The sequence below is a fragment of the Bos javanicus genome, chromosome 25 (genome assembly GCF_032452875.1).
Source record: "Bos javanicus breed banteng chromosome 25, ARS-OSU_banteng_1.0, whole genome shotgun sequence".
NCBI lineage: Eukaryota > Metazoa > Chordata > Mammalia > Artiodactyla > Bovidae > Bos > Bos javanicus.
Window position 1 is genome coordinate 36,541,258 of NC_083892.1, and position 24,129 is coordinate 36,565,386.

The following is a 24,129-nucleotide window of genomic DNA, read 5'->3' on the forward strand; positions in this document are numbered from 1 at the left end:
AACAACAAATAACACACAAGGGAATTCCCATAAGGATAACAGCTGATCTTTCAATAGAAACTCTTCAAGCCAGGAGGGAATGGCAAGACATACTTAAAGTGATGAAAGAAAATAACCTACAGCCCAGATTATTCTACCCAGCAAAGATCTCATTCAAATATGAAGGAGAAATCAAAAGCTTTACAGACAAGCAAAAGCTGAGAGAATTCAGCACCACCAAACCAGCTCTCCAACAAATACTAAAGGATATTCTCTAGACAGGAAACACAAAAAGGGTGTATAAATTCGAACCCAAAACAATAACGTAAATGGCAACCGGATCATACTTATCAATAATTACCTTAAACATAAATGGGTTGAATGCGCCAACCAAAAGACAAAGACTGGCTGAATGGATACAAAAACAAGACCCCTACATATGTTGTCTACAAGAGACCCACCTCAAAACGGGGGACACATACAGACTGAAAGTGAAGGGCTGGAAAAAGATTTTCCATGCAAATAGAGACCAAAAGAAAGCAGGATTAGCAATACTCATATCAGATAAAATAGACTTTAAAACAAAGGCTGTGAAAAGAGACAAAGAAGGTCACTACATAATGATCAAAGGATCAATCCAAGAAGAAGATATAACAATTGTAAATATATATGCACCCAACATAGGAGCACCGCAATATATAAGACAAATGCTAACAAGTATGAAAGGAGAAATTAACAATAACACAATAATAGTGGGAGACTTTAATACCCCACTCACAACTATGGATAGATCAACTAAACAGAAAATTAACAAGGAAACACAAACCTTAAACGATAAAATAGACCAGCTAGACCTAATTGATATCTATAGGACATTTCATCCAAAAACAATGAATTTCACCTTTTCCTCAAGCGCACACGGAACCTTCTCCAGGTTAGATCACATCCTGGGCCATAAATCTTGCCTTGGTAAATTCAAAAAAATTGAAATCATTCCAAGCGTCTTTTCTGACCACAATGCAGTAAGATTAGATCTCAATTACAGGAGAAAAACTATTCAAAATGCCAACATATGGAGGCTGAACAACACGCTGCTGAATAACCAACAAATCACAGAAGAAATAAAAAAAGAAATCAAAATTTGCATAGAAAAGAATGAAAATGAAAACACAACAACCCAAAACCTATGGGACACTGTAAAAGCAGTCCTAAGGGGAAAGTTCATAGCAATACAGACATACCTCAAGAAACAAGAAAAAAGTCAAATAAATAACCTAACTCTACACCTAAAGCAACTAGAAAAGGAAGAAATGAAGAATCCCAGGGTTAGTAGAAGGAAAGAAATCTTAAAAATTAGGGCAGAAATAAATGCAAAAGAAACAAAAGAGACCATAGCAAAAATCAACAAAGCCAAAAGCTGGTTCTTTGAAAGGATAAATAAAACTGACAAACCATTAGCCAGACTCATCAAGAAACAAAGGGAGAAAAATCAAATCAATAAAATTAGAAATGAAAATGGAGAGATCACAACAGACAACACAGAAATACAAAGGATCATAAGAGACTACTATCAGCAATTATATGCCAATAAAATGGACAACATGGAAGAAATGGACAAATTCTTAGAGAAGTACAACTTTCCAAAACTGGACCAGGAAGAAATAGAAAATCTTAACAGACCCATCACAAGCATGGAAATTGAAACTGTAATCAGAAATCTTCCAGCAAACAAAAGCCCAGGTCCAGATGGCTTCACAGCTGAATTCTACCAAAAATTTAGAGAAGAGCTAACACCTATCCTGCTCAAACTCTTCCAGAAAATTGCAGAGGAAGGTAAACTTCCAAACTCATTCTACGAGGCCACCATCACCCTAATACCAAAACCTGACAAAGATGCTACAAAAAAAGAAAACTACAGGCCAATATCACTGATGAACATAGATGCAAAAATCCTTAACAAAATTTTAGCAATCAGAATCCAACAACACATTAAAAAGATCATACACCATGACCAAGTGGGCTTTATCCCAGGGATGCAAGGATTCTTCAATATCTGCAAATCAATCAATGTAATACACCACATTAACAAATTGAAAAATAAAAACCATATGATTATCTCAATAGATGCAGAGAAAGCCTTTGACAAAATTCAACATCCATTTATGATAAAAAACTCCCCAGAAAGCAGGAATAGAAGGAACATACCTCAACATAATAAAAGCTATATATGACAAACCCACAGCAAACATTATCCTCAATGGTGAAAAATTGAAAGCATTTCCTCTAAAGTCAGGAACAAGACAAGGGTGCCCACTTTCACCATTACTATTCAACATAGTTTTGGAAGTTTTGGCCACAGCAATCAGAGCAGAAAAAGAAATAAAAGGAATCCAAATTGGAAAAGAAGAAGTAAAACTCTCACTGTTTGCAGATGACAGGATCCTCTACATAGAAAACCCTAAAGACTTCACCAGAAAATTACTAGAACTAATCAATGAATATAGTAAAGTTGCAGGATATAAAATCAACACACAGAAATCTCTTGCATTCCTATACACTAATGAGAAAATAGAAAGAGAAATTAAGGAAACAATTCCATTCACCATTGCAACGGAAAGAATAAAATACTTACGAATATATCTACCTAAAGAAACTAAAGACCTATATATAGAAAACTATAAAACACTGGTGAAAGAAATCAAAGAGGACACTGATAGATGGAGAAATACACCATGTTCATGGATTGGAAGAATCAATATAGTGAAAATGAGTATACTACCCAAAGCAATTTATAGATTCAATGCAATCCCTATCAAGCTACCAATGGTATTCTTCACAGAGCTAGAACAAATAATTTCACAGTTTGTATGGAAATACAAAAAACCTCGAATAGCCAAAGCTATTTTGAGGAAGAAAAATGGAACTGGAGGAATTAATTTGCCTGACTTCAGGCTCTACTACAAAGCCACAGTCATCAAGACAGTATGGTACTGGCACAAACACAGAAATATAGATCAATGGAACAAAATAGAAAGCCCAGAGATAAATCCACGCACATATGGACACCTTATCTTTGACAAAGGAGGCAAGAATATACAATGGATTAAAGACAATCTCTTTAACAAGTGGTGCTGGGAAAACTGGTCAACCACTTGCAAAAGAATGAAACTAGAACACTTTCTAACACCATACACAAAAATAAACTCAAAATGGATTAAAGATCTCAACGTAAGACCAGAAACTATAAAACTCCTAGAGGAGAACATAGGCAAAACACTCTCCGACATACATCACAGCAGGATCCTCTATGACCCACCTCCCAGAATATTGGAAATAAAAGCAAAAATAGACAAATGGGACCTAATTAAACTTAAAAGCTTCTGCACATCAAAGGAAACTATAGGCGAGGTGAAAAGACAGACTTCAGAATGGGAGAAAATAATAGCAAATGAAGCAACTGACAAACAACTAATCTCAAAAATATACAAGCAACTCCTACAGCTCAATTCCAGAAAAATAAATGACCCAATCAAAAAATGGGCCAAAGAACTAAATAGACATTTCTCCAAAGAAGACATACAGATGGCTAACAAACACATGAAAAGATGCTCAACATCACTCATTATCAGAGAAATGCAAATCAAAACCACTATGAGGTACCATTTCACACCAGTCAGAATGGCTGCGATCCAAAAGTACAAGCAATAAATGCTGGAGAGGGTGTGGAGAAAAGGGAACCCTCTTACACTGTTGGTGGGAATGCAAACTAGTACAGCCACTATGGAGAACAGTGTGGAGATTCCTTAAAAAACTGGGAATAGAACTGCCTTATGACCCAGCAATCCCACTGCTGGGCATACACACGGAGGAAACCAGAATTGAAAGAGACATGTGTACCCCAATGTTCATCGCAGCACTGTTTATAATAGCCAGGACATGGAAGCAACCTAGATGTCCATCAGCAGATGAATGGATAAGAAAGCTGTGGTACATATACACAATGGAGTATTACTCAGCCATTAAAAAGAATACATTTGAATCAATTCTAATGAGGTGGATGAAACTGGAGCCTATTATACAGAGTGAAGTAAGCCAGAAAGAAAAACACCAATACAGTATACTAATGCACATATATGGAATTTAGAAAGATAGTAACAATAACCCTGTATATGAGACAGCAAAAGAGACACTGATGTATAGAAAAGTCTTTGGGACTCTGTGGGAGAGGGAGAGGGTGGGATGATTTGGGAGAATGGCATTGAAATATGTATAATATCATATATGAAATAAGTCACCAGTCCAGGTTCGATGCACGATACTGGATGGTTGGGGCTGGTGCACTGCGACGACCCAGAGGGATGGTATGGGGAGGGAGGTGGGAGGAGGGTTCAGGATGGGGAACACATGTATACCTGTGGTGGATTCATTTTTATATATGGCAAAACCAATACAATATTGTAAAGTTAAAAAAAAAATAGAATACATCAAAAATAAGGAGTCTATTTGCTATTCTGAAGAAATGTTACAATTGTACGAAAATACTTTTTTCTTCTGTTTTCCCCCCAGGAATAGAAGGAAAAGGAAAGATATAATTCTGTTTCTCAGCTTGGGACAAGCTTATCAAGCCAAATTGCTTGAGACATTTTTCTGTATTCCAAATACTCTGTTTTAAAATGGACACTTCCAACACCCATTCATGATAGAAATTCATAAACTAGGTAGAGAAGAAAACTTACACAACATGATAAAGAGCATTCTACACACACACAAAAATCCTATAGCTAAAAGCACATTAATGATGAAATCTGGAGTGATGTCACCAAGATGGCAGAGGAGACTCCAGTTTCTCTCACCCCACAAATAACAGTGCTAAATAAATGAAAACAGGTCTAAGAGACCTCAGGAGTCCAGAAGCTTCAGCAACATAGCAGTGAAAAAAACTTGAGAATAACCCACAAACTGGTAAAGAAAATTGCTTCATTTTGCCTGCATCATCCTGTCCCCAAGGCCAGACTGCTCAGTGCCAAAAGGAACCTCCCCAGCCTGAAACAGTTCTCCTGGAAAGAGGACAGCAGGGTGAGTTATTAGTTTCCTCAGCCTTTCAGAACACTGCACAAATGACCTGCTTTGGATTCACCCCACCCAGAGACTAGCAAAGCTGAGATATCCAGAGACAACTAGGAGCAAAGAAAGAAGGGTAGGGGCTGTCAATGCCAACCACACAGCAGGAGTGACTGGGGTTCTCTGTATCCTGCTCTGCAAAAAACCCCCAGAACCTTTACTATGAGGAAACCAACTGCCAGCACAGTCACTGAAGACCCCTGACAATTTTGCTGCTGATTGCTCCCCAAGGTTCTACATTAGCAGACTCCAATGGCCTGAGTCCTGTCTTATCCCTCCGCCCCCAACAGAGCTGCTCCAGCCAGTGATGTCCTGAGATCCAGGACCCACACCAACAAGCGAGTAGCTGCTCAGGTGCCTGGAGCCAGTCTTGACTCCTGTCACTGGTCGACAATGCCACATGTGCGTGTAGCTCGTCCCTGCGGCTACATGAGTGCACACTGACTTCCCAGCACTCGAAGCTGCTTCTGTACCCACACTTGACCCAGTCCCAGCCACTGACCCCAGTCCTCATGCTGGGCATGTGCCTGTAGTCAGCTCACACAGATGAGCATGCCCCCCAATTCTGGCTACCACTCTGCTTGCCCTGGTCCCTTAACATTGGACTTGGGTGTGCTGCTGAAGACCTCAACCATCCCAGAGCCACCTCGGACTCTCCAGTTATTGGTGTCAAATATCATGTAGTTGGTGGTGTTCTGGACCCAGCTGCCAGAGCCAATCATTTTCCCTTGGAATTGGACCCACCACCCCCCACCCCCCACACTTGGCACCCAATGCCACTAGACTGATGGCTTCAGCACACTTCAGTGTGTCCCATCAAGAGTAAAGGTCTTCCTTATCAAACTGAGTTGATTAAGCCTAGAAAGAGTAACTGCTTCTCCAAAGACAGACACCATTGAAAGATAAGAGATCACCAAGAATCAAGGAAACACGATACAACCAAAGGAAGATAATAACTGTCCAGTAAGTCATCCCAAAGAAATGAACATCTACGAATTGCCTGAAAAGGAATTCAAAATAATTGTTCTAAAGAAATTCAGAGCTACAGGAAACACAACATGTGTGCTATGTGTGCTGAGTCGCTTCGGTCATGTCTGACTGTTTGAGACCCTATAGGCTTTAGCCCGCCAGGCTCCTCTGTCCATGGGATTCTCTAGGCAAGAATACTGGAGTGGGTTTCCAGGCTCTCTTCCAGAGAATCTTCCCGAACCAGGGATCGAACTCCTGCCTCTTATGTCTTCTGTATTGGCAGGTAGGTTCTGTATCACTAGCACCACCCGGGAAGCCCAAAGGATAACTATATACCCACATTTTCCAAGTACAAAAATGAAATGAGATGTTCACCAAAGAGAGATTAAATGTAAAATGTACAAAATTTGAAACTTTAGAATAGAATGATAAATGAACTAAAAAATGCAACAGTTACAACAGCAGACTCAAACAAAGAGAAAAACAGAATAAATAAATAAAGGAATACATTGACCTCATGAAAATAAAATTTTTTGCTCTTCTAAGACCCTGATAAGAGGAAAAGACAAGCCACTCACTGTGGCTATAAATGAATAGTTAAAGAGGAAACCTTGGGAATCTGACGTGGCATAGTACAGAATCTGCCTGAGAATGCAGGAGACATAAGAGATGAGGGTTCAATCACTGGGTCAGGAAGAACCCCTGCAGGAGCAAATGACAACTCACTCCAGTACTTTTGCCGGGAAGGTTCTATTCCGCGGCCTACAGCCCCTGGGGTCACAAAGAGTTGGACAGAACCGAGCACACACATACACATGGAGGGAGCTTATGGGGATAGAAGGTTTCTGTACATTTATTGAGGTGGTGGTTACACAAATCTGCCTGTATGATAAATTTCCATAGAGCAACACACACACAGACACCCTCCCTCTCATCAAATGAATTCACATAAAACTGATGAAATCTGCATAAGCACTGTGGATAGTATCAGTGTCAACTTCCTGCTCTGATGTACTCTAATTGTGCAAGTACTAACCATCAAGGGAAACAGGATGAAGGGTATAGAGCATAGCACCTTCCTGTATTTTTTCTCTTGACAGCATCTTGTATACTTAAAATTATTACAGAATAAACATTTAATAAGCAAATAAAATTTAAAGAAATGGATGCTTACCCTCCGGTTTGTGAAGACAGAATAACATTCTTTCACTAGTACTGTTTTGATTATATCAGGATCTGTGATAGCCAACATAGGTTGTCGACCTTCATAAAACCTGTGTAAGGAAAGGAGATCTAATTAAATTTATTGATACAGATTCCCCAACTGGAGCCACACTGTAAGTCCAGACTATCATTCTGATATTATTATAGATAGTCCTTACTCCTAGAAATTGTGGTTAGAAATAACATTAGAACACTTGTTTGGTCTAAGTGTTATGTACGTGGGTATTTCCTATACTATTCTCATAACTTTTCTAGGTTTAAAGTATTTCAGTATCAGTGAGGAAGTTAGCTTAGTAAATAAGCCAAGAAAATTGTCTAAGAATGAAAAAACAATTAATTAGGGAGAGCCTACCCACTAATTTTTGAAGATATATCAAAAGCATGAAAAAGGCACATGAAACTTGTAGATACACTGACCATAAATATGTGACAATTGTCTGCAAACAGAAAGATTTGGAATGCTCCACAAATGATAATAGAATTGTAAAAGATTTTTCTATTCTCTAAAATTTGCTTACTTTATAGTTTACTTTAAAGGAAATTATTAATTTTTAATTAATTTAAAAAAATAAAAAATTTTCTTCTCATTACTTATATTTATTCTTCTGCATGGGTACCGTGGGCCTCAGGCTCCATGTAGGTGATACCTATCAGCAGCTCGGCAGGCCCACGTTTGACCCACCTACCACACAAAGCTGACTCCTCAGATATGACACGTCCCAATTTGGCCTGATGTCCTGACTGTCAGGATGCCTGTTCATGGGAATGGGCCACTGGCATGAGGTTCACTCTGAGTTATTTACACTATCTTCTGGCATTTCCCCCCCCCCCCCACTATCAATCATTTGCAATGGCTAGAACAAATTGGAAGATTTTCTACAAGTCTCCTATTCCTGACTTCACAGATGAATTTCGAATGGTTTTGTGGTCACATGTAAAAATCGCTGAGAACCACTGCACTTTTTTCTGCCCATTTCCAAAAACCATTCTAAAACCCAGAGGGTCTAAGTGGGTGTTAAGAGCATTTAGTGCTGAAGCAGTGACAGGAGGGATTGAGGAGGCACTTAATCAGCTCTTCCACCTGACTGACCATATTACTTGGATGATTCCCTTCTTCCCATCATGCTTTTTAAACAACACCTGGGTGGAGAAGGGCTAGTGTTTTGGGTGACCCTTTATATTCTTGATGTCACTCCAGCCTTAGTATTTCTTTCACTACCAGTTACAGCTCAGATTCCTGGGCCCCACCCCAGATCGTATTGATTTGGTGTACTGATGATGGGGGTCAAAGTCTGTATTTATAACAAGCTCTCCCAGGTGGTCCTCATTTAAATCCAAGCATGAGAACAATTTTTCTAGAAAGAGAACTGGGATCTACCGTGAAAAAGTGACTCCACCCGGAGCTCACAGGCAGTAAATGTTGAAGGGGCAACCGTGGTGATCCAGTGCTATGTATTCTTCTCATTCAATCACATTACCCTTCAGCGTCATGGCAACTCAGTAGGGCCCTATGGTTTCTGAGGACCTGATCAGAGAAGATGAAGAGGTCCAGAGAGGGAGGGCCTTCTTCAACTTGCTTTTGGCAGAGAAGCACCAATGACACCTCTCCTGCTGCTCTCACCAAACCTCCAACAGATCCTAAAGTATGTCAGCCCATGTGACACACTCTGGCTTAGATATACCCCACATCTCTTCAAAGTCAGAGAAAAATACTAGATAAAACAATAACTGCAATTCTATTGGAACGTCTTGGCTGAAAATTAAAAACAAAACAAAAATACCCTCCATACTTGTACAGAAAGGAAAAAGACGAGCAGAAATGGCTTCCCGTTCTTATTACCTGTAACCTCCAGCTCTTTTCCCAAGAGAACATATTAAATCCAAAATTAAAAAAAAAGATTCTGTCTTTCAATTTAAAGTGAATCCTAAAGAAAAGGGTTATAAAATGCATCTATGGACATATATTAGAATGTTTTGGAATAATGCATATTATGCAATTAAAGGTCACATTAGAAAGGAAAATATAAAAGGGGAGAAGAGTGAGATACTGGACAGAAAGTGCTGCTAGGAGTCTCTGGGCCTCAAAGTCTGGAGAAAAGTGATGACCTGTGATTCTCCAGACCTGATTCAGCCTATGGACCTGGTGACATCTGGGATCCCTGGTAGAACAAACCTCCAAAAGCTTTAAAATAAATGAATTTATCCCAAGAGGCTCGGGACTGAGCCTCTCCCCCACACCACAGGAGGTGCCTCATTATAACAAGTTTATTCAATGGAAGCTTCCAGAAAACTCACCCCCACATTTTCCCATACTTTTTAAAACACTGATTGTCAAACTCTGGAATACCCTGCAAAAAGAAACAAAATTTGATTATTAATCTAAATGTACTGAAACCTACCTCTTAGGGGATAAAAATGTTTGAAACATTTAATAAGGCTTACTGTTTTCATGGGTAGTTGGAGGGAAGTTCTTATTCAGAGATGTCTCAGAGGAAATAGAGTGGATATTGGAAACAGAAATCAAAATAACTCTTGCATCTTCTCTAACTACTATAGATACTAATTGCTTAACTTGCCTGTGAATACTAAGTACCTCCTTGTCTTTAGTGAGAAAACTGAAGCTGAGGGAAAGTTAGAGTGGCCTGTACACACTTGCATCTCCTAGTTAAGCATACTTTTCATTTATCTCATGAGCCCTCTCTAGAGTTTTGGCAGAATTACACGTTAAAGACACCAGTAACCTTTTTCATCCAGCACATTTAAATAACTCTAAGGCATGTGTGTTGAGTGAGAAAATAAGTGAGCGAATGAACAAATGACAAGTGGACTTGCCTTCTAGTTTCCAGCTAACACAGAAAAGATGGGGAGAGGTCACAGTTACAAAAATGACAACACCAACGAAACAACCTGCCCTGAATTTTCCCTTCTGCAACTAAAAAAAAAAGCCACCTTTCTGTCATTAAGTTTCTGCTGTGATGTTTGATGGTTTAACTATGGAAATGAAGATTTCAGAAACATTGGGTATGGAGTACATCTACTAAGGAGTCATTGGGAAAGATAGAATATAAATTATTGCTTTTTTAGAAGGAGAAAATTTCAAGAGTTCTTAGGCAGTAATGAGACAATGAAGGCCTCTGTTTGGAGAATCAGTATCTGAGAAACAAGCCTCTTGTCTGCAGGAAAGTAAATCTGAGGCAGAGAATAGCCTGCAACAGAGCTCTGCCCCTGGACATCTGTACATAGCTCACGACCTTCAGTTAATATCAAGGCTCAGTTAGAATTCACAATCCATGTACTACCTAGTATATTCCATTGAGTTAAACTAAATTTCAATAATTTTGTCAAGTCATATACTTTCTAGTGATTTTATATATGTGATTCTGTCTTTTTCTTTTTTCAAAAAAAAAAAAAAAACTCCATAATATATTTCGTGGTTAAATATCTGAAGTAACTAGAAAACCACCATCTTGTCTCTGTTAAACCTACTCATGGCTCAGATATACCCCAAAAGTGCTTCCTTTGGATACACAGAGGTAAAGCAAAAGGCTCTTGTTACATTCCTCTAACTGCAGAAGACATCAGGGCTAGCAAAAGTAGAGGAGAGCCAGGGAGATAACTGCAGGAATTACCAGATAATTCAAGTATGTGCAAATTACCTGCTAATGAATTTTTTTTTTTTTCACCATCAGAGCCACCAGAGAAGCCCCACTGAATACACAGGTTGCCTGAAAAACTGAAGTTACCAAAGAATCGAGGAGGAAGAAAAAAATGCAACCCAGAGCTTCTGCGACCATTAGGAAAGTTCTGACTCTAGTGCATGCAGCCTAATGAGTCACCTGGGCACCTTGTTCAAGCCCTCCTCCTGATACAGTGAAGCCTGCGTCGTAATGGGAAACCTCACCTGGCAGGATGCAAACTCTTCAAAGTCTGCACAAGATGGAACATCGGGTCTTCTGCTGAATCAGCCGAAGAACCTGTATATCTGACTGAGACAAAATATGAGGATCCTGACAGCTAAAAAGAGAGGTGTGTGGTACACTTGGCCATGTGCTAGGTGGGGCACATGATATCACTTCCGGAAAGTATAAAGCCTCAGAACTTCCTTCTGAGGAGGGACAGTGTTACTATGGAACTCAGCTGAGTTTGCAGCCACGAGAGTCAAAAGAGGGAGTTTAAATAACACGTACCTTGTGGTAAGCCATAATACTTCCAAAATAGGGCACAGGTCTTGGCCCAGGAATCCCCAGCTTCTTAAAAAGTCCATATGAATAAGTCCCATATCTATAAAGGGAAAAAGAAAACCAGATCACAGGAATTGTGGAATAAGTCCTGGAGCTGGTCAGTCACTGACTGAGAACTGGAATCGTCAAAATAGGGAGGTAGCATGTAGGTGATAATAATATCAGCAACTCCAAAAGTGATATTACTTTCACTCCTCTTATCCTCGCCCACCACTTCTTACAACCTGTAAACGGTAATGGTGATTAGCTAAAAGCAGCTGAAGTCTTCATGGTTCTAATCCTAGAGTGGATACTTGATAAATTTAGTAACTTGACTTTTAGATGATTTGCAGAGTTTCATTCTAGGTAGGAAGTGGAAATTTATGCATTTCAATAATGAGATTTTGCTTAAATTCATCCACAACATCACACTTACTGTGAGCCCATTGTGGCATAGTTCTTAAAATTTGCATGGAGATTTTTATGCTTTTCTTTCCCCCTATGTCCTGACCACATTTTAGGATTCAATTCTTCTTAAATCTATCTTCACAATTAAGTCTTAGAGAATAACAGTGTTCTTATTTCTGTAAAATACAAACTGTGCCTGTGCAATGGCTGTAAACAGCGGCTTCCTTGGGAGTGTACCAGCCTGGTTGCCCTAAGGGACCTTGGAGCCAGACTTTTCCAGTGGACATTTCATGACTGACATGCTGGCCCCAGTCTAAGCTCCAGACAGGTATGCATCGTGTCTTGGAAAGCCCCAGGGCACGGTGGCAAGGGTTCACATTGGCCGAGTCATAGTGCCCATACACACCAAGCTGCAGGGCAAGGAGCATGTGATTGAGGCCCTCCGCAGGGCCAAATTAAAGTTCACTGGTCACCAGAAGATCCAGATCTCCAAGAAGTGGGTTTTTTTCCCTAAGTTAACTACAGATGAATATGAAAATATGGTAGCAGAAAAGCAGTTCATCCAAGATGGCTGTGAGGTCAAACACATCCCTAATCCTGGCCCTCTGGATAAACGACAGGCCCTGCACTCATCAGAGTCTTTGTGCTGTCCCCTCCTTATTCATACCCATCAACAAATCCTACTGTCTTATTTTTTAAAAAAGGACAAACTTGTCAAGACTTCCATTGGCATCATGGAAATATAAGCAACTTTCAGCTGTGCTCAAGTCTCTATTGTCAGGCAATTTGGTGGACATGCCCTACAGACAAGGCTGACTGACTTTACTGTCACTGAATAGAACTGTACAAGTGAAACAATGAATAAAGGATCCATTTCCAGACCATTCTTACTCAAATGGTATCTGGCCCTCCAACCTGTGACACTCACCTATAAACTTCAGTGCAAGGTACACTCTTTTCTGGGGGGCTTTTGTTTTGAGATGCTCAATCACAGATTGGTTTGTTTACCTTCTCTGTGCATCAACTCTCAAAAAGCCATAAAGCCTGGCGCTTTCTATGGCTGGTAGAGCTGAAACTCATCTTCATGTGTCCTGTGTGGAATCTCACAACATGGGGTGTGAAATCTTGCAGGTCTTCTCAATCTGGTGTTTCTGAGAACTGGCAGAGTGGAGGACAAGAGGGGTTGAGGGGAAAAGTTGCTGAAATGGTTTTAATGTTCAAGTTTGCTAGGCCTCCCAGGCTAACTCTGTAGAGGCAAATTAGAAAGGTATGACTGAAAATCGTGCTGTGTATAAATGGTTCAACATTCCCCTCCAAGCACTTTTAGCTAAAAGTGGGCCTTCCAAACTTCAGGTACTTTCCTGCAGTGAAGAAAAGAGGTATTGTGCAACACAGAATAAATAAACAGAAAATATTCCAGAATATTTAATTTCTTTATGAAGTTTACCATTTAAGGGCTTACCAGTTCCAAATATTCTGTTCAAATCCACCAGATCTGATATGATAATGTGGTAATAAATGTGATAAAGTAAACCCAAAATTGCCCGAAGGAAACTGTGCTTGAAGGTGCAGCAGATGCGCCTTGGCCAAGCCCACCTGGATGTTTGGATCTGTCCTCCAGGGCAGGTAGTGGAGGTGCAGACACTTACTCTCCAAATGGGGATGACGAGCTATTCCTACCCCAGTTCCTTCCTTTGCCATCACAACAAGAGCAAATCAATTTTCCTTCTGCACTTTCAATGTGTTACATAAACTCTCAAATTTATGCTGATGTTAAAGCTCTCAGAGAGGGGAGGAATAGCTGAAAGAAATGAATATAATTTCAAGGTTTCTGCCAAGTCTCCTCTCCACTAAAGATTTCTCACTTGGGGGTAGGTAGTTCTGCATAGTGCAGGTTGAGGGAATTGAGTCTTGGCAGGGAGTGCCACAGGAAGGGCATATAAAAAGGGGAAGAGCTGATCTGAAGGGTGATCAATCTTCAGCTCTGGGTGACCAGGTGCCTTGTGTAAATGACATCTGGGGAGGGAAGGAAGGGAGCAGGAACTCCTTGAGTGACACAGGGGCCATTCCTTCAACACTCTTTACAGCAGATACTGAACCAAGAAGGTGAAAATAGACAAATCCCAAGTTACTTTATGTCTCCAGGATCCCCAGAACTAGAGAAGGGGAGAGTACCCCAATGCACAGGGACTAGTTTCTTTAAATCTTCCCCTGGTGGATTCTGGTTGATTAGTCTGGGTCTATGAAAATTAGTAGTCTATCATCCCTGGGAACAAATAAAATCACTAAACTCTCTGCATGAATGCTTAGTTGCTCCATTGTGGCTGAGTCTTTGTAGTCATAGAAAAGACTGTAACGGTAACTGCCAGGGCTGGGGCCGAGGGTTGGTTGCCTGCTCCTTCACAGACTGAGTTAAGATCCATAATAACCCCATTGGTGTCGGTAGCACCCATACTTAAGCTACTTTTGCTCCATAAACTAATCCTCAGAACACTAAAGGGAAAGTGGGACCTCATACCATGCAAGTCCAAGGTTGCAGAGGAGATCAGACTTTACAGTTACTCACACATAGAGGAGCACCAGGCTGGTAGCTAGGAGAACCCAGGTTTCCATGGAAAAGCTTGGGATCAGCTCCATGGCCCCTTTCTGCTGTGATTCCCTCCTCTGAGTTTCTTGTCAGCTCTGTGTGCTACTCTTCACTTGCTTCCTTTCACACTCTGTGATGATTCAATGCAGCAATGAAATGTTTATGTGCTGGGAAGTGGGTGGGGCTGGAGCTTCAGCCAGTGAAGGAATACCTGGGCTCCACCTGCAGGCCCCTTTCTGCCTTGATAGTTGAGAAAGCATTATGGACATTACACTTTGACCTCCCTTGTGTTCATATTCTCTGGGAATTCAATAACAACTCAATCTGTGCTATCAGTAAGTTCAAAGGTTAGGAAAACTCAAATAAAACCACTGGCGATAAATATCCTCTAAACTCTCCTTATCTCTGTAACTGCCTGAACTTTAATACTTGAAATCATTCAAACAAGCTATGTCTACAAATCTTTACCCAAACACCTTCCTCAAACTTGATATCCTTGTTTCCCTATAAGGCATCGACTCATCCTTCAAATTCCAGCTCAGAAAGAACGTGGTTTTGAGACTCTGCTAACTAACCTCCTTAAACAGGAATAACCACTTCCTCTTCTGGGCAACTGTATCCCCTGCACACAATTCTATTATGGTTCTAATATTCTCCAGAACCACTGTTGATTTCCACATCTATTCCCCTTAACGTACTGAAACCTTGGTTATAGCCTGAGTAAATGTCACCATGTGTTCCTGGTTGGTAGCAGAGTGTTTCCTGCAGAGTGAGAGTCAGAAAATTGGTGGACTTGAGTTGGTGTAGGCTGCAGTCCATAGGGTTGCTAAGAGTCGGACATGACTGAGCGACTTCACTTTGACTTTTCACTTTCATGCACTGGAGAAGGAAATGGCAACCCACTCCAGTGTTCTTGCCTGGAGAATCCCAGGGACGGGGGAGCCTGGTGGGCTGCCGTTTATGGGGTCGCACAGAGTCGGACACTACTGAAGCGACTTAGCAGCAGCAGCAGCAGCAGTAAGAACCCTGGGTCTCTGTGTATCTGTTTTCTGTGGCTGTTTGGTGACCACATCATCTCCCAGGATCAGTAACCCAACAAGAGGAGCTGGCTGGCCTTGGCCAGCATCCCTGCACATTCAAGTGGATCCATCAGGATGCTGTTGACAAGAGGGGCCCAGGAGGAGAGGCAGGACATGGACCATATGGTGATGGCTGCACCGATGGCATCAATTCAGGGTCTTCGGTGTACAGCAGTTACACAGATTCCTGACCAAAGAATGACCCCCTCTCCCTGGAAAGGCCACAAGTCCAAGATCAATGGGTATGAGGAGAGTGAAGTGGAGAAAGCAGCCAATGACCAAGTGGACCTCCAACCTCCTTATCCACTAGGGATGTGGCATATAGACACATAGGAGTCCATAAAGATGACATGATGGTTTTCTACAGGGCAAAGGGGGTGGGCAGAGCAGTTGCTTACCTTTCATTGATTAGATTGAAAATTATTAATGGGAAGCAAAGAGTTAGTAAGGAGGAGGGCCAGAGTAGATGTCAGTGGCATCTGTGACCCCACCCATTCTAATGGGAGAAACAATTGGACTGGGGATCTGAAATATACACTGGTCCATTGTCTTCACTCTGATCAAATCCTGTATCCCTTTGGCCTGAGAAGCTCTGAATTAGACAGCAAGGGAAAAACAACAAATAACACACAAGGGAATTCCCATAAGGATAACAGCTGATCTTTCAATAGAAACTCTTCAAGCCAGGAGGGAATGGCAAGACATACTTAAAGTGATGAAAGAAAATAACCTATAGCCCAGATTATTCTACCCAGCAAGGATCTCATTCAAATATGAAGGAGAAATCAAAAGCTTTTCAGACAAGCAAAAGCTGAGAGAATTCAGCACCACCAAACCAGCTTTCCAACAAATACTAAAGGATATTCTCTAGACAGGAAACACAAAAATGGTGTATAAAATCGAACCCAAAACAATAAAGTAAATGGCAATGGGATCATACTTATCAGTAATTACCTTAAACATAAATGGGTGAATGCCCCAGCCAAAAGACAAAGACTGGCTGAATGGATACAAAAACAAGACCCCTACATATGTTGTCTACAAGAGACCCACCTCAAAACAGGGGACACATACAGACTGAAAGTGAAGGGCTGGAAAAAGATTTTCCATGTAAATAGGGACCAAAAGAAAGCAGGAGTAGCAATACTCATATCAGATAAAATAGACTTTAAAACAAAGGCTGTGAAAAGAGACAAAGATGGTCACTACATAATGATCAAAGGATCAATCCAAGAAGAAGATATAACAATTATAAATATATATGCACCCAACATGGGAGCGCCGCAATATGTAAGACAAATGCTAACAAGTATGAGGGAGAAATTAACAATAACACAATAATAGTGGGAGACTTTAATACCCCACTCACACCTATGGATAGATCAACTAAACAGAAAATTAACAAGGAAACACAAACTTTAAACGATACAATAGACCAGCTAGACCTAATTGATATCTATAGGACATTTCATCCCAAAACAATGAATTTCACCTTTTCCTCAAGCGCACACGGAACCTTCTCCAGGATAGATCACATCCTGGGCCATAAATCTAGCCTTGGTAAATTCAATAAAATAGAAATCATTCCAAGCATCTTTTCTGACCACAATGCAGTAAGATTAGATCTCAATTACAGGAGAAAAACTATTCAAAATGCCAACATATGGAGGCTGAACAACACGCTGCTGAATAACCAACAAATCACAGAAGAAATAAAAATAGAAATCAAAATTTGCATAGAAAAGAATGAAAATGAAAACACAACAACCCAAAACCTATGGGACACTTTAAAAGCAGTCCTAAGGGGAAAGTTCATAGCAATACAGGCATACCTCAAGAAACAAGAAAAAAGTCAAATAAATAACCTAACCCTACACCTAAAGCAACTAGAAAAGGAAGAAATGAAGAATCCCAGGGTTAGTAGAAGGAAAGAAATCTTAAAAATTAGGGCAGAAATAAATGCAAAAGAAACAAAAGAAACCATAGCAAAAATCAACAAAGCCAAAAGCTGGTTCTTTGAAAGGATAAATAAAATTGACAAACCATTAGCCAGACTCATCAAGAAACAAAGGGAGAAAAATCAAATCAATAAAATTAGAAATGAAAATGGAGAGATCACAACACACAATACAGAAACACAAAGGATCATAAGAGACTACTATCAGCAATTATATGCCAATAAAATGGACAACATGGAAGAAATGGACAAATTCTTAGAGAAGTACAACTTTCCAAAACTGGACCAGGAAGAAATAGAAAATCTTAACAGACCCATCACAAGCACGGAAATTGAAACTGTAATCAGAAATCTTCCAGCAAACAAAAGCCCAGGTCCAGATGGCTTCACAGCTGAATTCTACCAAAAATTTAGAGAAGAGCTAACACCTATCCTACTCAAACTCTTCCAGAAAGTTGCAGAGGAAGGTAAACTTCCAAACTCATTCTACGAGGCCACCATCACCCTAATACCAAAACCTGACAAAGATGCCACAAAAAAAGAAAACTACAGGCCAATATCACTGATGAACATAGATGCAAAAATCCTTAACAAAATTTTAGCAATCAGAATCCAACAACACATTAAAAAGATCATACACCATGACCAAGTGGGCTTTATCCCAGGGATGCAAGGATTCTTCAATATCCGCAAATCAATCAATGTAATACACCACATTAACAAATTGAAAAATAAAAACCATATGATTATCTCAATAGATGCAGAGAAAGCCTTTGACAAAATTCAACATCCATTTATGATAAAAACTCTCCAGAAAGCAGGAATAGAAGGAACATACTTCAACATAATAAAAGCTATATATGACAAACCCACAGCAAACATTATCCTCAATGGTGAAAAATTGAAAGCATTTCCTCTAAAGTCAGGAACAAGACAAGGGTGCCCACTTTCACCATTACTATTCAACATAGTTTTGGAAGTTTTGGCCACAGCAATCAGAGCAGAAAAAGAAATAAAAGGAATCCAAATTGGAAAAGAAGAAGTAAAACTCTCACTGTTTGCAGATGACATGATCCTCTACATAGAAAACCCTAAAGACTTCACCAGAAAATTACTAGAACTAATCAATGAATATAGTAAAGTTGCAGGATATAAAATCAACACACAGAAATCCCTTGCATTCCTATACACTAACAATGAGAAAACAGAAAGAGAAATTAAGGAAACAATTCCATTCACCATTGCAATGGAAAGAATAAAATACTTACGAATATATCTACCTAAAGAAACTAAAGACCTATATATAGAAAACTATAAAACACTGGTGAAAGAAATCAAAGAGGACACTAATAGATGGAGAAATATACCATGTTCATGGATTGGAAGAATCAATATAGTGAAAATGAGTATACTACCCAAAGCAATTTATAGATTCAATGCAATCCCTATCAAGCTACCAACGGTATTCTTCACAGAGCTAGAACAAACAATTTCACAATTTGTATGGAGATACAAAAAACCTCAAATAGCCAAAGCTATCTTGAGAAAGAAGAATGGAACTGGAGGAATCAACCTGCCTGACTTCAGGCTCTACTACAAAGCCACAGTCATCAAGACAGTATGGTACTGGCACAAAGACAGAAATATAGATCAATGGAACAAAATAGAAAGCCCAGAGATAAATCCATGCACATATGGACACCTTATCTTTGACAAAGGAGGCAAGAATATACAATGGATTAAAGACAATCTCTTTAACAAGTGGTGCTGGGAAAACTGGTCAACCACTTGCAAAAGAATGAAACTAGAACACTTTCTAACACCATACACAAAAATAAACTCAAAATGGATTAAAGATCTAAACGTAAGACCAGAAACTATAAAACGCCTAGAGGAAAAAAAAATAAATTAAAAAAAAAAATAAAATAAAACTCCTAGAGGAGAACATAGGCAAAACACTCTCCGACATACATCACAGCAGGATCCTCTATGACCCACCTCCCAGAATATTGGAAATAAAAGCAAAAATAAACAAATGGGACCTAATTAAACTCAAAAGCTTCTGCACAACAAAGGAAACTATTAGCAAGGTGAAAAGGCAGCCTTCAGAATGGGAGAAAATAATAGCAAATGAAGCAACTGACAAACAACTAATCTCAAAAATATACAAGCAACTCCTACAGCTCAACTCCAGAAAAATAAATGACCTAATCAAAAAATGGGCCAAAGAACTAAATAGACATTTCTCCAAAGAAGACATACAGATGGCTAACAAACACATGAAAAGATGCTCAACATCACTCATTATCAGAGAAATGCAAATCAAAACCACTATGAGGTACCATTTCACATCAGTCAGAATGGCTGCGATCCAAAAGTACAAGCAATAAATGCTGGAGAGGGTGTGGAGAAAAGGGAACCCTCTTACACTGTTGGTGGGAATGCAAACTAGTACAGCCACTATGGAGAACAGTGTGGAGATTCCTTAAAAAACTGGGAATAGAACTGCCTTATGACCCAGCAATCCCACTGCTGGGCATACACACTGAGGAAACCAGAAGGGAAAGAGACACGTGTACCCCAATGTTCATCGCAGCACTGTTTATAATAGCCAGGACATGGAAGCAACCTAGATGTCCATCATCAGATGAATGGATAAGAAAGCTGTGGTACATATACACAATGGAGTATTACTCAGCCATTAAAAAGAATACATTTGAATCAGTTCTAATGAGGTGGATGAAACTGGAACCTATTATACAGAGTGAAGTAAGCCAGAAAGAAAAACACCAATACAGTATACTAACACATATATATGGAATTTAGAAAGATAGTAACAATAACCCTGTGTACAAGACAGCAAAAGAGACACTGATGTATAGATCAGTCTTATGGACTCTGTGGGAGAGGGAGAGGGTGGGGAGATTTGGGAGAATGACATTGACACATGTATAATATCATGTATGAAACGAGTCGCCAGTCCAGGTTCGATGCACGATACTGGATGCTTGGAGCTGGTGCACTGGGACGACCCAGAGGGAGGGTATGGGGAGGGAGGAAGGAGGAGGGTTCAGGATGGGGAACACAGGTATACCTGTGGTGGATTCATTTCGATATTTGGCAAAACTAATACAATATTGTAAAGTTTAAAAAAAAAAAAAACTTCAAAAGTTCTTAAAATTCAATAGAAACAAAGAACATTTCACCTGTGTTTGTACACTTCTTTCTCCCTTCATCTTTTCTCATTTTCAGTCCTTTTGGAGAAAGTGATATTCAACTCTCACCAATACTTTACATCCTTCTGGCCTGAAAGTCCCCAGGCTGCCCAACACTGGCCTGAGTAGGTGGATGTCTCACTGGTAAATTGCAGTAAGTCCAAACTATGGTACCTGCTCTTTGGATTTCCATGGGACCTTGTCATGCAGCATGATGTTTCTACCATCATAGCTTATCAACTTTTTCCCGGAGGCCACTGTTAAAATCTATAGCTACCACTGGAAATACAATACCTGGATATATCTATTCATCCATTCACTGATGCAAGGCCAAGTGTGTGAATGTCAGATGCAGATATTGTGCTGGACTGTGGGCCAGAAACCTTTATAGTCCCCTCCCTTGGGGGAAGCCTCCCAGAGGAGGAAGTGAGACACACAAGCAACCTCAGTATGGGGCATACCTTTGGAATCTCTGGGATAATGGACCCCTACAGACAGGTAGCAAAGGAGAGAAATGGATTCAAGCTTAGTACCAACAAAGGATAGTCATGGGAAGCTGGAAGATGATCCTCAGGAAAGGTAGGGTCAAAAGTCCCAGGAATTCTGATACATTACTTCCTTCTTCTGTTGCCTTTTTTGGGTCTGTTAAGTAGGGTCAAGACTTAATCTCCAGTTTACACATGTAGAAACTGAGGCCCAGTGACTGCAAGTGGTTTCCACAAAACTTTCAATCAAAATATGTTGTAAAGAAACTAATGTAGAGAAAGATTGGCAAGTCTACTGCTGCTCTAAAATGCCAATATTCAAGGTTTGCTGTCTCATGATGAGGGTCACGATGTGTAATAGTGAGACCCCAGGCTGCAACGGAAACTGGTTAAAATTCTGGCTCCTACCTCCATGACTACCCCTGCCCAGGTGCTCCCCAATGGGTCTTGAGAACCAGGGACTCCATCTCATTGCAGCAGGGACAGGACAGGTGCAGGTCATGAGGATCCACTTCTCCATGTCCTCGACTGAGAGGCACACAAAATACACTCAACATGGCATGCTGGGGTGTCATCTGATAAGTACTGACAACTTAATTGACTCAATTAAACTAAAAGCCTTTCTTATTCTTCTGGAAACAAAATCATTGTGGAATCTATATGCCTTCATCTTCCCCAAAACACATTCTCAGTTACGATGACTTTTCTCACTAACCCAAATAGGACCATATGCTGCTCTGTTTACCTCAGGGCCTGGTCCAGCTGGTTGGAGTCTATCCCAGTGGTAACAGGCTAGTTATTGTTGAGGACTGAAGTTTAGGCAGTGTCATGTTCTAATTCCTTGGGCAGCAAGATCAAACCAGCTAATCCTAAAGGAAATCAACCCTGAATATTCATTGGAAGGTCTGATGCTGAAGCTGAAGCTCCAGTACTTTGGCCACCTGATACAAAGAGCCAACTCACTGGAAAAGATCCTGATGCTGGGAAATATTGAAGGCAAAAGGAGAAGGGGGCGGCAGAGGATGAGATGGTTGGATGGCATCATTGACTCAATGGACATGAGTTTGAGCAGACTTTGGAAGGCAGGGAGGGATAGGGAAGCCTGGCGTGCTGCAGTATATGGAGTCACAAAGAGTCAGACCTGACTGAGCGACTGAGCAGCAACAACAATGTTCAAATCAATGCAAATGACGTTGATCTGTAAGCGGGAATAACACAGGGCATATTTGTGCCCCTTTCTTTCCACAGCAGGGAACATCTAACTTTAAAATTCTCGTATACTAAGATTGTTAAGGAAGAGACATGTGCCTGAAGAACACGCCACACTCCATGGTAATCTATTCACAACTATTAATTTAATTGTTGCTAAGAACTGTGGGCTTCCCTGGTAGCTAAGCTGGTAAAGAATCCACCTGAAATGCAGAAGACCCCTGTTCAATCCTGGGTTGGGAAGATCCCCTGAAGAAGGGAATGGCTACCCACTCCAGTTTTCTGGCCTGGATAATTCCAAGGACTATAGAGTCCATGGGGTCGCAAAGAGTTGGACACAACTTAGCGACTTTCACTTTCTTTCACTTTCAAGAGCTGTGAAAAACATTAGTTCAAATATCACAAGAAATAAGCTAGTTCCTAGGAAAACATAACTGATCAAAATCAATCCGAGAACAATAGAAAGTTAAATAGTGAAAAAAAAATCATAAAATAAAATTACGTGGAAGTCAAGTTCTTCCCACAAGGAAACATCACATTCAGAGTTTTATAGTAACTGTCAAGGAACACATGTGCTTTAACTTGCTTTCCCATAAAAGGGGAGCCTGAGATACAGACTATCTTATGAGAACTTTGATCCAGGGGTGGATGGTGGAGGAGAATAGGAACAAAGCATGGAAGGAGAGTCTATACAATTCATTAACCAACCTGGCCAACACTTGGTATCAAAGGCAATCAACTTTTTGATCAACAGACCATTTTCTGACAGGCCATATGACTACTACCTAGAGAGCAGACCATCCAAGGGAAGGAAGGGAGAAGAGGGTATCCACTGGTTTCCCTTTCCCTTTGGGAAAATGTTCCTCCCACAGGGAAGTAATTCTCTAAAACTTCTGTAATACAGATGAATTGCTAGGTTGAGAGGCACAGTCAGGCTTCACTGGACAAGCTCAGTTGGATTCATGCAAAGATGGTCCCTGTGGTTGTTCCAAGAACAGAGACCAGAGCAGGTACACTACCTGTCTATGCTGTCTAGCAGATTATCCCCAAACATAACCCCTTGAGACAATGAGCATTTACTATGTCACAGCTCCTTAGATTGGGAGGCCAAGTGTGGCTACACTGGGAACCTCTGGCTCAAGCTCTCTCATGAGGTTACCGTCCTGCTGTCAGGCTGGGATGTGTCTCATCCAAAGTCTCAACCAGGGAAGGCCCCACTTTCAGGTCCTCCAGGTGATCTGGCAGGGGTCAGATCCTCAGTTCAAGGACTCAGTTCCTCACTGACTGTGGCCCAGAAGCCCCCTCAGATCTTGGCCACTGGGGTCTCTCCATAGGACAGCTCAAAACATGGCAGCCACTTTCCCCAGAGTGAGGACTGAGGGGGGGTGCCCAAGATGGAAGTTGCAGTCTTTTTATAACCTAATCCCAGGAGTGGCATCCCATCCCTTTGGCCATATTCTATTTGTTTGAACCAAGTCACCTGTCCCAGCCTCACCAGTGAAAGGGGGTTAAACAGGTGCATAGCTACTACAAAGGACACTTACCTAGGTGGGGTGCACCATGCACGCAGACACCTCCAAAGGCATCAGGAGGATGGGAAAGGCGGAGATAAGTGGGATCTGGAGCCACTGTAGGGATGGGTGGGCTTCCCAGAGGAGGTGACACTGCTTGTAGTA

General features: G+C 40.7%; 1 protein-coding gene and 1 pseudogene across 1 annotated transcript in view; one reads left to right on the forward strand and one right to left on the reverse strand.

Annotated features, from left to right (window-relative positions):
• The window catches only part of LOC133238932 (cytochrome P450 3A28), a 38,645-nt gene extending 23,748 nt beyond the window's left edge, over positions 1–14,897 (reverse strand). The window contains exons 1-4 of the mRNA XM_061402594.1: positions 14,488–14,897; positions 11,481–11,574; positions 9,589–9,641; positions 7,244–7,343 (exon numbers count right to left, since the gene is read on the reverse strand). Coding sequence (XP_061258578.1) covers positions 7,244–7,343; positions 9,589–9,641; positions 11,481–11,574; positions 14,488–14,558 — 318 coding nt within the window. The 5' untranslated portion in view covers positions 14,559–14,897. The remainder of the gene's footprint in view (positions 1–7,243; positions 7,344–9,588; positions 9,642–11,480; positions 11,575–14,487) is intronic.
• LOC133238972 (small nucleolar RNA SNORA70) lies at positions 12,098–12,193 on the forward strand (annotated as a pseudogene).
• Positions 14,898–24,129: the final 9,232 nt, after the last annotated feature.